We start from the raw sequence: 12290 nt of genomic DNA, 5'->3' as shown, positions 1-12290 counted from the left end.
GATGTTCGAACAGATGAACCAAGGGTTCATTGGACACAACCCTCTCAATGATCTCATGCATCCCTATGGGGCTCCCTCCGCTCGAAGGACCCGGGCATGGGTTCTGGTTCATGGTTCCTGGCGGGAGCCAGGCTTGACCTTGATTCGGACTACGCTCCGTAAAACTTCGCGGTTGATTTCTCGTGTCCTTTGGAGGCCGTCCAGAACATACAAAAGGAAAACAGCGTGGCGTTCAAGTTTGATGTCGATCATCATGCTCCATCCAGTGTTTCATGGTCCTCGGAAGTAACAGCCTCTCATTCGTTAATCTGGCACTAATCTTTCTATCTACTTTCTATCCACTCGACTTATTTCCTTCATATCAGATTTCCTTTGATTACTAAGAGTACTAATCTACCCTACGTACTATCATAATGGACGGATGTAAGCTGCAATACGTCAAAGTCCATCCATACGATGTGTTCCGGATGGCATTGGCTCTCGTGGTGCGCTTATGTCTAATATTCTTGTTAGTGAATGACTATCGAACGACGAGAGTTGCCGAAGTGCTCTCCGATTTTCGTACTTTACAATACTATATCGCAGCAGCACCCACAGACCCCAGCAACATGGAAGACTACTACACAGAAGGCTGGGCGGCTTTGCGCCAATGCTCTCTCGACGGGCAGCACATTCTCAACTGCGCCGCCGACACCAGCGTTCCACAAGCAAGTGGCGGGACCCTTGAGCAGGAGAAGGCGGAGCTGAGGCAGTAGGAAACATCAATCTGGCCGATCCTTCGGCAGGCAAGCTGACTTTGATATTGCAGATGCTTGCTTGACGCGTTCTCCAGAAGACACGAGTGTCAAAAGATCTACCTACGACAAGCTGCTGCGCAGCGATGGGTTACCAACAGGGATGGCATTCTGCAGGGCGCTCGACCGAACTCGAGAAACCAATCGCATCTGAGAGCGTGTGATCAACAGCTAAGAGCTGTAAGTTCGGGATATACCGAGAGTGCTGAGACTGGTTGGGCGGCTTGGACTAACACGATGACTCTAGGAGCTCGCTACCGTCACCGACGAGGCGATCTACAACGAACTGCAGGCATCAGATGCCGCAATGGGCCGCTGGACGGCTGAGGACCCAAGTCAACGAGCTGTGCAGCGCTGGCTCCGCGCACGTCGACCGTGAAGGCTCTCCGTCATGGTATCCATGAGACGAAGATTCACGAAGTTGAAACGACTGAGGATGTTCGATGACCCAAAACCAAAAAAGTAATGTTTCTTCTGACGGCATCGGGGACGACGGATCTTTGACATAAACGGCGCATGGAGGATACAATTTACGAAGCGAGCATTTCGATCATGTTTTTTCTTTCCTTTCTTTCTCTTCTTTTTTCGGCGGAATGCATTATTACTAGCTTTTCATGGGCGGGCTGGACGCGCTTGAACAGGAAGAAGGTCCAGGCAGACCCAACAACTACAGAGAAGAAGGTTATGGTGATAGGAGAGAAGAGGCGAACGGTAGAAGTTTAGATGACTGAAGCTGCCTGGCGCAGGCACGTTGTTCGCTTCTACTGTATATATTTATTACACATATTCTACATGGATCGAGAATGCCAAATACCACATCTTGCATTATGCACCTCGAGCGAGACAGCGGTATACACAGATTTCATGCATGCACCTTGTCTCTTCTCGGAAAAAAAGCGGCCCCCAAAAACCATAGAGGTTCAGAATCAATACTTCGTTTTGCTGTGCACGCATAACGCTATGCCTGAAAGAGACAACACCATGCCGACCAAGGTTTCTGCAGCGCATTTAGCCATCGTGACCAATCGAAGAGGGTTTCCTCATCTTTGGAACGTCCGCACTTACCTCGACTAATGACCTTCTTCTCAACCCACCAGTCTCCAATGACAGTGAAGAGGAACGCCAAGGTGTTGACGATGGGGACCGTCAAACTCAATTCTAGCACATTCTCCGTTATTCACATTCTCCGTTATTCACAAGACTCTTCTCTCTCACTATCTCTACCTCACTCCAGAAGGAATTGCGCTTGAATGAAGGGGGGCAAATGAAGGTACTCACCAGCTTGCCCAATGAGTAGGAAGAACCAAACACTTCCGGTCAAGTTAATCAGCAGCGGCACGGCATACCGCGGGTTCCGCAACAGGTCGATGACGCCGAAGAAGGCGCCGTACACCCGGCTCCGGAGCCAGCTGTTCTTGACGGCGTCGGTGTCGAGGACCGGGTGCGGGGGCGGATTGTGGTCTTTTGCGGCGCGGCGGATAAACGGGGTCGTGAAGCCCCACGCCAGGCCGACGAGGAGGAAGCCGGCGACATAGTTGATGGCTGCAGGCTGGGATTCGGGGGCCTCCGGTGATGTCATTCTGAAGGAGGACGGGTGGGCAGCCCGGCAGTGATGTGTGTTGTGTGTGCGTGCGGATGTGGTGTTTCGATTCTCAGCCTCGTTTCGATATTTGGAGTGAGGTGTGGTTACATCAGCTGAGGCTCTATTGAAGGTTGATTGTGAGAATTGACGGGCAGGAGGGTTTCGTTTGGTTTGGTTTGCGATGGGATGCCGACGGTCCGGCGGACGGGGAATTGGGACGGGATGGTGTGTAGTCGGATTGGGGATGGGCAGGGGCCCGAGCGAAGCCTCAGCTCAGCCACGCGGCAGGGTGGGTACGTTCTTCCTTGACAGCCGCGCTGGGAGCGGTGATTGGACGGTAAGTCCGATCTGACATGGGCACCGCGGCGGCACTAGCCGAGCGGCTGACCTCACCGACTTCGTTCGATGCTTTTTTTTGGCGCGGACAACACTTACGCTTCCAATGACTTCACCTGAAAGATGCATCGTCACCGAGAATAACCATCATCGTGAAAACGGTGAAGAGGCCTCTCACGATACTGCAGAAACAGAACCGTCTGGCTTGCTACAATGGCTAACTTGTTCCTCCAGCTATTCAATGATCTAGTCATGATCCTAGACAGCTCGGGGACTTTTGGCAACACGAACTTGAGCTTGATAGGGTTGTCCTACTCTGTATAAAAACGGCTAGAAAGCTAGAACTCTCACGCCAGACCGAATTGTCTCACTCGGAAACAGACGCGATGCATTAGTCGGAAACTGATTAGCCCCCCGCAGCCAGCGGGTTGTGGGCGACATGACCCGGCCTAGGACTAAGTCAGGAGAAGCACGTATCTCCATCCTCGTCTCATTCGCTGCTGGGACCACGATGGTCCTTTACACGTATGCAAGACAATGGATCTCATCCTACGGCTGATGCGCCGGTCACACGAGCAGCATCGGTAGACGACGTGGAATATCATGACTCTTGAGATTTACTCAAATGCCGGGCAGTTAAATATCTCGTCTTGCCAAGCGGCGCATGGTCAGAAGTCGAATGATTGGTGTCAAGTCAACACCGACGAGACCCTGATATCCCCTATGGCTAGCTGAATGCACTAGCACATCAAACTTATTGAAACGGGTTGGTTTTTTTTGGAAACGAGTGACCCACAGCCCAACATGACTGACAAGCGTCTGTCAATTGGGAATGGGGGGGGGGGGGGACGGGGGGGAGAGTATGAGGGAAGATAAGTAGGGCAAAGCGATGAGCGTGATGGAGGGGCTCCGCGGTTCTACATATCTATGAATCCACCCGCATCTCACTTTTCTTACATTTTCCTTCCCCTAACGATCATTACGCGAAGATCATTGCATCTCCCCTCATTCCCTCCGGACAAGAAGCTCCTGCCGTGGGGAGTCTGTGCTCTCCGCAATATGCATATTTGCGTCTTGGCCCTGCCTAGCTCGACCAGTCATTGACATCACCAAACAAAGCCGATGAATCATCACCTCCTGGCCCTAGTTCGGAGCCGCATAGCCAGCCTAGCGGCACCACGCCGTAATGCTCTTAGCGAACGGGCGAAGCTTTGTGATGGTGGGATTGTCTAAAACGCACGACTTTTGCAAACGCAGACAGACTCACGCAAGATGAGCACAACATCAGCTTTCCCCACAGGCCACAGCCCCCCCGCACATCTCGGCCCCTTGCACGGTCTAGAAGCGGTCTTTGATGCTATTTGCTTCGGGCCAATACCTACTTGAGGGCTGGATCTGGGCAAGCTTTGGACTTGGGGCGGTACCTTGCATTCCTCTCCCAGATTACCATGTCAGATTTCGATCTCACTTTGCCTGTTTTGGCGGGGGTTTGACAATCGGATTTATTCTTTGGCGGTGTCAGATGCCCATGAAATCAGCATTTCATCTCATTCTTGTCCTCGTCACCGGGTTAGGCCACGGCGAACTTCGTCTGGATGAAGTTCAACCAGCCAATGCACTCAATTGGTATCGGCATTTTCATAACAAGGTCCAATCGATGCCAATTGACTGAAGTGCTGCCGCTGGGAATCAGATACCTAGCCGTAATAGTGCATCGAGCATTAAGTCTTCCTTTCTTCTTCCGTTCAATTAATGACGATAGTATTTGGTCATGACGACAAGGTTGGGCGGCCGAGAAGCGCAGCCTAAATGAGATCGATCTACCTACATGCTTCCCACCGTACCTAGCATGGTGGTTTGAGCCTCGATCAAGCAAAGAGCGGTTCCAGATTGGTTCGCTTTGAGGTTACCCAAGCTCCAAGCTCCTGCAAAGAGCCGCTGCATCTCGAACACCCGCCTGATCACTTCCTCAAAGAACCTCTGCCCGGAGTGTTTGCTACGCTTCCTTCCCCTTGCTATGCCGTTTTCCCACTAGCATCATCGATCGATCTGACTTCATCCCTCCTCAACGACCGGAAGAATACCTAAATGGGAGGGGCGGCGGCGGACGGACAGGCATGAACCGAATTCCCCTAGTGTCGTACGTCCCTTTGCTCTCCCCCACCCCCGCGTCTCCCGTTAATTGTAAAGTGTAACGTCGTAGGGGATTGTAGGGCTGGCACTGCTGTTTCCTTAACCAATACCACCAACCATGTTAACCACACGAAGCAGCGACCTTGAGGATGTCACCGTGTCACAGTCAGTAGTTTGTTCTTAGACCGGTCTATCATCTTTCTTCCCGCCCCTCCCCCACAACTTTCGCCCCGGCGCCGGCCCCCTTTCACAACGTGTGCCTCTTTACGGAAAGTCATGTCTAAAACCCCCTTCCAGGCACGCAAAGTACGACCGCTTGGGCGTAGCGGAATAAGGAACATGCAACACCATTCAAGCCACGACGCACCGACCTAGATCATCTCGATCTCGCTCAGTCTGCTGGGACGATGTTCTTCTTCTATGGACATACTACTAGAAGGAAAACCAAGGACGTCATGACTTTTCCTCATCAATGATCGAAAGGAGGAAATGTCACTCGAGTACGAGGGAGCTTCCGGCACTAGGTCCATACAGTTCAGACCGCTCGGTCGTTGGCCCGGTAGCCTTGCCGTAGCTCAGATGAGTTGATTCCACGTCTTGCTTCTTTCCCTTATGCAAAGGGGGTTGGAGTAAGATGTATCTTTTCACAAGTTCCGTATTTGATTATTTGGGTACCATGGGCAGTTTACCAATGTCGAAGTGAAAAGGCTATGTACATGAGGGGTAGATATGATGATGACATGAATTACGTCGAAGCTGCCCGCTCCAACACATGGGGATAGCACCACGAGCTCTGATGGCGGTCAGGGGATTGAACTCAAGCCTTCCTTTGTTTGGGTGTGTTTGTTCTCCTGCAGCTCGAGCTCGACTAGGTCACAAGATTCCATCTCGATGAGCCCAGAAGATGTATAAGAAGGAGGTAATCCGACACCTCTGGAACATATCTCTTCTCTTCTCATCATCACAACAACAAGCAATCAAACAATCTCATCATCTACCAATAGCTTAACAGCAAACTATCAAGTCTCCCAACTTCAATCACCAATCACCAACCTTCAACATGCCTACCGAAGCTCAGATCGCCGGCGGCCACAAGGCCAACATCAACAACCCCAACACGTCTGAGGAGTCCAAGCAGAACTCTAAGAAGATTCTCGAGAACGAGTTCAACGGCGGCGATGTCCCCAAGGCTGGCGACAATGAGGAGAAGAACCCTGGCAATGTTGCCGGTGGCCTCAAGGCGTGAGTGTTCTTCCCCATGCTAGTACCTCGGACTGTTGCTAACATGTCAATCACAGTACTCTGAAGAATCCCAACGTCTCCGATGAGGCCAAGGAGTCTGCCAAGGAGCGTCTTGACAACATGTAAATGGTGTTTATGAACCGATACCCACCTTATCGCTTGGGATGGAGCTGGCTAGCGAATATGAAAGAGTCAAGCGTTGTATCTTAATCAATTAGTCTGGCGCATGCAGGCGATAATGAGAACACTGTCAAACTCAACAGTCTCTTCCACACAAACTCACAGTGATATGTTTAATAGCAACCGTAATACTGATCGTCTGGCCAGTACGTTCACAGTTGCTTTATATGATATCCAACGTTGGGCTCACCAAATTCGCCTTGCATCACAATAGGTACTCATTGAGTTACTTACTAAACTCATTACCTCATCCCGCCCATTTCATTGTAACCCTGAAATGGTATACTATAACTAAACCGGTATGTTTTTCTGATGGTGGTGTGGCTTTGTCCAGACCAGTCTTGTAGGTAGTTAAAGAATATAGTTTATTTTTGTTCACTTTGACAGTGTGTACCGATGCGAGTATGCTCATGTGGTTACGGCCTTAAACGAAATCCTTTTAGCTTTAGACCGCGACTCAGGGGTTTTTTTTTTTTTTTCGTTTTTTTTGGCAAGGATATGTATATATAGTACCGATTGGTATCTCCCGTCTGTCTTCTTGCTTAGGAATTATTGCGGCAGGTGGACTAGTCGCAGAACAATCTAGACTCACGGATTGAAACAGCAAGGCTTGGGTAGCGAAAAGGCATGAAAAGTGTTATCTAGTACATTCATCTACTAGTCAAATTACAAGTCTATAGCTCTACATATGTGCATTTATCTAATACAATCACATGCCCGGAGCCGCAAACTCGACGCCTTTGAACCCAAACGCCCTCTTGGCGCTCAAATACAACTCAAAGGCTCCAAGCTTGAGCTCCACCCTCAAGAAGCCGATCCACGCGGACATGAGGCGGAAGGTATTCGGCGGCCACAGCAGCGATCCCCGTTGCTTCAGGTCCTCGAGCTGCTCCTCAAAGACGGTCCGCGTGCAGTACCGAGCGAGGATCATGAAGGAGCGGATGGGACCCTGGCGGGTGTGCAGGTTCTCATCCAGACTGCGGGTGAGGTCGTTGGTCTTGAGGATGAGGAGGATGATGCGCGGGACCTGGCCGAGGAGCTGGACGAGATCGACAATCAGGCCTTCCTGCAGTGCGTCGCCCATCTCCTTCTTCTCGTCGTCGGTGCGCGTCTGCAAGACGGAGCCCTCGCTGTTGAGGACGCTCCAGTCGCGGCCTGTGATGGCGGAGGCGAAAAGGGGGAACTGCTCGTCGTTGATGTTGGCCACCTCCTTGGCATACTTGCGCATGCGCTTCATGTCGCCGTCAATGACAGCGAGCCACATTTTGGCGTAGGAGCGCTGCAGGTCGCGGGGGATTTCGCGGTAAAGGCCGTGGTCGTAGAGAATGATGTCAAAGTTGTGCCCGCCTCGGAGGCCGCGCCTGGACTCGTTCTTCCGAATGGCCAGGTTGCCGCCGTGGGGATCGCAGTGCAAGGGTGCATCGTGGCCAAATATCATTTCGTTGAAAACGCGAGCGAGACAGGCGGAAACCTCGTCTCGGTCAATACCGTTGGCGTCAAGGTACTCGAGGTCGTCTAACCGGTGTCCTGATACCCGCTCCATGACCAGAATGCGCTCCTTCGACCAGAGAACACCAGGAACGACGAGGGGGTGCTCAGGCAGCTTGGCGAAATGTTCCCTCGTACGATTAGCGTTATGCTCTTCTTCTCTGAAGTCCAATTCCTTCGGCAGCGAGATATCCATCTCTTTGGAGAGCCATTCCAAATCGTATTCCGGGAAGAAGCGCTTGAGCGTAGAGAACGTGAAACGTGTCAAGGCAAGGTCGAGTTGAGACCACTGGCCAAGTCCTGGGTGCTGTACTTTGACAGCCACAGGCATTCCGGTGTCCTTCACTGTAGCGGTGTGTACTTGAGCGAGAGATGCAGCACCAATCGGTTCGTTTGAGAATTCGGAGAAGTAGTCCCAGAGCTCTTTTCCAGTATCCTTGCGGAACATTTCCTCAATTGACTCGAAGGACGATACGGGGCACTTGTCTTGTAGTGGGATGAAGGTGTTTGTCCACTCTTGCGGGAGGAGGTAGTTCATCGCACTCTTGATGGTGTATTAGTTTCCAGAACTACAAGAAGTATAAGAATAGGGGGACTCTCACAAGGTGCTGGCCCAACTTGATGAAGATCCCGCCGTTCTTCTCCAAGACCTTTAGTGTTCGATCGGCGCATCGCTGGTGACAGTCTTTCAAAATTTTGTTTGCTAATTCGGGGTCGTCAATCGTTTCTTTCTGGTTGAGAGTCGTTCGGTAGCTGCAATTGTATTAGCAAAGACCACTCCGAGGGTGTACTTCTTTGAAGAATATTCTCCTTACTCATTAATGCATACTGCGAGCGCAGCCGCAACACGGCCTGCTCGCTCTGCCGCATCGTAGCCGTACTTGATGTCGTCGCCCAGCGCAAGGACACCTGCTGTCGCAACGCCACCGCCTGAAGCAAGGAGCCACACGCGACCACCCTTCTTACCACCGCCAGTCCTCGGTGTAGCCCGGTTGATCGTGGTCTTCGTGGTCGTGGAAGAGAACCCGCGTGCGGTGTTGCTAAATCGTTGCTGTTGTTGCTGTTGTGTCCGGCTGGACTGCTGCGCCAACTGGCCTCCACGACAGTTGGAGCATGTCCATGGCCGTCGAGTGGCAAGCCGGCGCAATGGGAGCGAGAAGGCGGTGAAGGCTTTCATCTGGACTCTGGCCGACTGCCGCCGACGATAAGACAAACAGGAGAACTGTCTGCGCCGATGCTCATTCTACGAGTTTATGTTGGGATTCCGTGTTTGCTTTTGCATGCAAACAGGCGTGTCTCGATATGGACTTTCCCAACAGTCGCTACAGATAGTGGAGTCGGTTTTCAAGGGATCGAGTCGCTTTGGGGGCGGTCCAGAGCTAATTAGTCGAATGTCATGTCGTCAGTCAACTCTTCTGGACTTTTTTTTTCTCTTCCTCTATCTTTCTGGCCCTGGGCCTGCGCCTGCCATATCGTTGGGGTCTAGGGGAACGGTGGCGCTCTTGACGGTCGCTTTCATTCGTCGAGCGCCACGTTTATCCTTACCTCGGGGCCCGTTCGGAAACCGCCGGGACAGAGGTCTAGCTCAAAAGACCGTAATTAACTGTTTCTGTATGATCCGTCACTGGACCGGGAAGGGACCCTCCAAAAGTGGATTTCACGTGTCACCGCTCTAAGCCACATGTGTTGTGGCGCAAAACATCTTTAGTTCAACCGCGTTCAGGTCGCGTTCAATGACACCTTCCCGCGCCGTGATTCAATTAAGCAACCTGCCAGAGGCGACAACTGCAACTACAGCCTCAGCTCCAGACTTCGGCACATTGGGATAGCACAACCAACAACCAACACTAATCTTTGCACTCAAGCATTATTCATTCGATCGCGATATCAACTCTATGCAACAGAACAAGACATCAGACGTCAGCCAAAGCTCCGAAATGTTCTCCGTCGCCGGACCCGTACCCATCTTCAGCGACCGGACGTGGGATTTCAGGCCCACGGTCCCATCGCCTCTTTCTTCATCGCCCATTCGCGCGTCATCACCCCTCTCGCCCATCAATGACAACACCGTACGCCACACACAATCCTCGCCTATTCCTCAACCAAAGTTCAAATACGCATCAAGAGCTACGAAACCGAACCCGATAGTTCGGAAACGCGAAGAAGCGCAGGAGAGCAGGAGGAAGCTGTTCCTCCAAAACGTGAGGCAGCGCGCGGATGATCGTCAATACCAGCGGCGGGACATGGAGGGCACTGTACGTGAAGGTTTTGCTACTGACTGTGATACGGCCTACTGACGTATCCGACAGCTTCTCAAGTCTGACTGGGATCGCGACATGCGGCAACGGCATTATGCCAAGCAAATTGAAGGCAACGCGGTGTTTTCCGAAGCGGATATCGAAGACGCGGCAGCTGTTCTCCAAGATCGCGCGCAACGAATCCCTGATGACACTGACGATATGATGGTTGATGCCATCGCCCAGGAGGAGCAGGACGAGCTCGATGCGTTATTACTCTCCTACGACCAGTCATCTGATGTGCAGCCCGAGACTGGCTCCTCGCAAATGATGCAGTCAGATCCATACGGCCTGTCAGACGACGAGGATTACGACTCGTTATTCATGAATTTGGTATCACAGGAAAGCAGTCAGCCAGACGCGTCCTCGCAAGATATGGACATGTCATGAAAATATGGCGTTGATTACGGCTGGTCTATTTGCTTTGCGGCGTTTATACGAGACTATTTGGCTTTCGGGGTCTGGGGGTTGCTATTTGGCGTCTGGCATTGAACAGCGGTCGGAATATGCCACGAATGGCTACTGTGTGTATGCAAGCTCACGGGACAAGGCACCGGTTGTGTAGGAACATATTTGACGGGACTTCCATTGGAATGTCCGATTATTGGGGATTACAGCCCTCGTCTGCACTGAAAGCTTCTTGCGCTGATGGCATATCACCGACCAAATCAGACGGAGGTGAGCCAGCAGCTTGCATCTGTCTCCTGTTAGCGCGTGAAGATCCAAATTTGGAGAGGTTCCAACCTTTTGCATCCTGTCCACAATGTACTCTCTGTCCGCCGCGTTGGAATCGGCGTACGTCTTCTCCTCGAACTTGGCCACGATCTCCTTGACTAGCGCTTGTTGCTCCTCGTACCGCTTGAGATCCTCTGCTGGCGTCTTTTCCTTGTTCTTTGCTAACCACTCGGGAAACTTGTCGTTGAGCTCCTTCATAGGCTCGTACAGGATTTCTTTGTTAGTGAGCTGCTCCATCATGCCCATGAGCATCTTTGAGAACTCCTCCTCGTTGCCACCGCCGCCTTCGAGGTTGCCCTCTCCGAGTTGCTTCATCATCTCTGCGAGAAAATCTTCGGTAGATGACTCTGCCGCGGCTGCAGTCGCCTGTTGTCCTGATGCTTGCATGCGTTCCATGGTCTTCTTGATAGTCTCCTGGAAGGAACCGTCGGCAATGGGGTCGGAAACGGGAACTTTGCTTGAAGATGAGGCTGACGCTAGCGGTGTCGGCGCTTTTGCTCCGGTCGTGCCTTCGGCAAGGTTTTCCGTTCCTGCCGCAGCTTCACTAATCTGCTTAAACACGTTGTCGAATTGCGCTTGCATCTCGGGCTATGGTAAATGGTTAGCAATCGTATCTGAGTCGGCTGGCAGTGGAAGTCTCCCACATTCTTCTCAAATTCTCCAATCAGGTCAGCCATGCCGGCTTGGAGCTGCTTAGCGAAATCGTCGGAAGATAGCATCTCTTCCAGTGTCTTATCCTCAGAATCATCTTCCACAGCTGTCGCGGGTCTACCTGGCCCAGCCGCGGTGGTTCTCGCAGCTGACGCAGCAGGTTGTGCTGTTTTCTTCGGTTCCACATTCACGGCAGCAAAGTCATCGAGCATGTCTAGCAGAGTCAGTATATTCCAAAAGGCCGCAGAGGGTTCCCTATGGCAGGCGCACCATCCAAGTCGTCCAAGTCGTCTTCATCGGGGTCAGGAACATCCTCAACGACAGTTGTAGGCTTCGTCTCTTCCACTGGCGGTACCACGGGTTTCGCCTCGGCATTGCCGGCGCCGGCTGCGCTGCCATCCTTCTCCATCTTTGCAGAGTGCCTCTAGATGCGATTCCCAAACACGATGCGTGCTGCAGTAAATCAAAGGCGCTTGGGTTCAGTCTTGACAAAGGTAACTTGCAGTGCGCATTGGTATAGAGGCGACAGGAACCGGAGCCTCGGGGCGCTGCAGGTGATGGACAGCCTCCAAAAGGTTGGGTCAAGATTGACAGTCGCACCGGGCTGGGATTATGACCTTTGTACGTGCAGAAAGATGGACTGTCAGATGAAAGCCGAGGAATCGGCCTGAAGCTCCTGGGTTGTCTTGCATCTGGGCAGGTCCATTAGCCCCACGTCAGATTCCCAGCACCCCGCGCCGCTGGACTAACGCGGTATAGGGCGGGGTCCTTTCTCCCATTTGTCCATTGGGCGACCTGATGTTCCGCCTCGCGCCCCAGCCGCCCCCCTCCAGGAGTCCCAACTGCCCTGAG

At 52.2% G+C, this 12290-nt stretch overlaps 6 protein-coding genes across 6 annotated transcripts; 3 read left to right on the top strand and 3 right to left on the bottom strand.

Moving 5' to 3' along the window:
- Positions 1–413: 413 nt before the first annotated feature.
- Positions 414–1173, top strand: CCOS01_05580 (uncharacterized protein; the record flags this gene model as incomplete). The annotated part of the gene is made up of 4 exons (XM_060453758.1): positions 414–423; positions 514–751; positions 809–974; positions 1042–1173. The coding sequence occupies 4 exons, from the start codon at positions 414–416 to the stop codon at positions 1171–1173; spliced, it is 546 nt and encodes a 181-aa protein (XP_060315530.1).
- A 547-nt stretch (positions 1174–1720) lies between these two features.
- On the bottom strand, positions 1721–2373 carry CCOS01_05579 (uncharacterized protein; the record flags this gene model as incomplete). The annotated part of the gene is made up of 3 exons (XM_060453757.1): positions 1721–1791; positions 1860–1952; positions 2073–2373. The coding sequence occupies 3 exons, from the start codon at positions 2371–2373 to the stop codon at positions 1721–1723; spliced, it is 465 nt and encodes a 154-aa protein (XP_060315529.1).
- A 3532-nt stretch (positions 2374–5905) lies between these two features.
- CCOS01_05578 (conidiation protein 6) lies at positions 5906–6213 on the top strand (the record flags this gene model as incomplete). The annotated part of the gene is made up of 2 exons (XM_060453756.1): positions 5906–6087; positions 6144–6213. The coding sequence occupies 2 exons, from the start codon at positions 5906–5908 to the stop codon at positions 6211–6213; spliced, it is 252 nt and encodes an 83-aa protein (XP_060315528.1).
- A 763-nt stretch (positions 6214–6976) lies between these two features.
- CCOS01_05577 (ABC1 family protein) lies at positions 6977–8932 on the bottom strand (the record flags this gene model as incomplete). The annotated part of the gene is made up of 3 exons (XM_060453755.1): positions 6977–8299; positions 8358–8508; positions 8571–8932. The coding sequence occupies 3 exons, from the start codon at positions 8930–8932 to the stop codon at positions 6977–6979; spliced, it is 1836 nt and encodes a 611-aa protein (XP_060315527.1).
- Positions 8933–9650: 718 nt separating this feature from the next.
- Positions 9651–10442, top strand: CCOS01_05576 (uncharacterized protein; the record flags this gene model as incomplete). Its single annotated transcript, XM_060453754.1, has 2 exons — positions 9651–10010; positions 10065–10442. 2 exons carry the CDS (start codon positions 9651–9653, stop codon positions 10440–10442), a joined length of 738 nt encoding a protein of 245 aa, XP_060315526.1.
- A 211-nt stretch (positions 10443–10653) lies between these two features.
- Positions 10654–11847, bottom strand: CCOS01_05575 (Pex19 protein family; the record flags this gene model as incomplete). The annotated part of the gene is made up of 4 exons (XM_060453753.1): positions 10654–10749; positions 10797–11375; positions 11432–11652; positions 11709–11847. The coding sequence occupies 4 exons, from the start codon at positions 11845–11847 to the stop codon at positions 10654–10656; spliced, it is 1035 nt and encodes a 344-aa protein (XP_060315525.1).
- Between the last annotated feature and the right edge of the window lie 443 nt (positions 11848–12290).

Source organism: Colletotrichum costaricense (genome assembly GCF_030867565.1).
Source record: "Colletotrichum costaricense strain IMI 309622 chromosome Unknown Scaffold_5.1, whole genome shotgun sequence".
NCBI classification, from domain to species: domain Eukaryota; kingdom Fungi; phylum Ascomycota; class Sordariomycetes; order Glomerellales; family Glomerellaceae; genus Colletotrichum; species Colletotrichum costaricense.
Note: the sequence above shows the minus strand (reverse complement) of the source record. Positions and strands in the feature narration are given on the sequence as shown.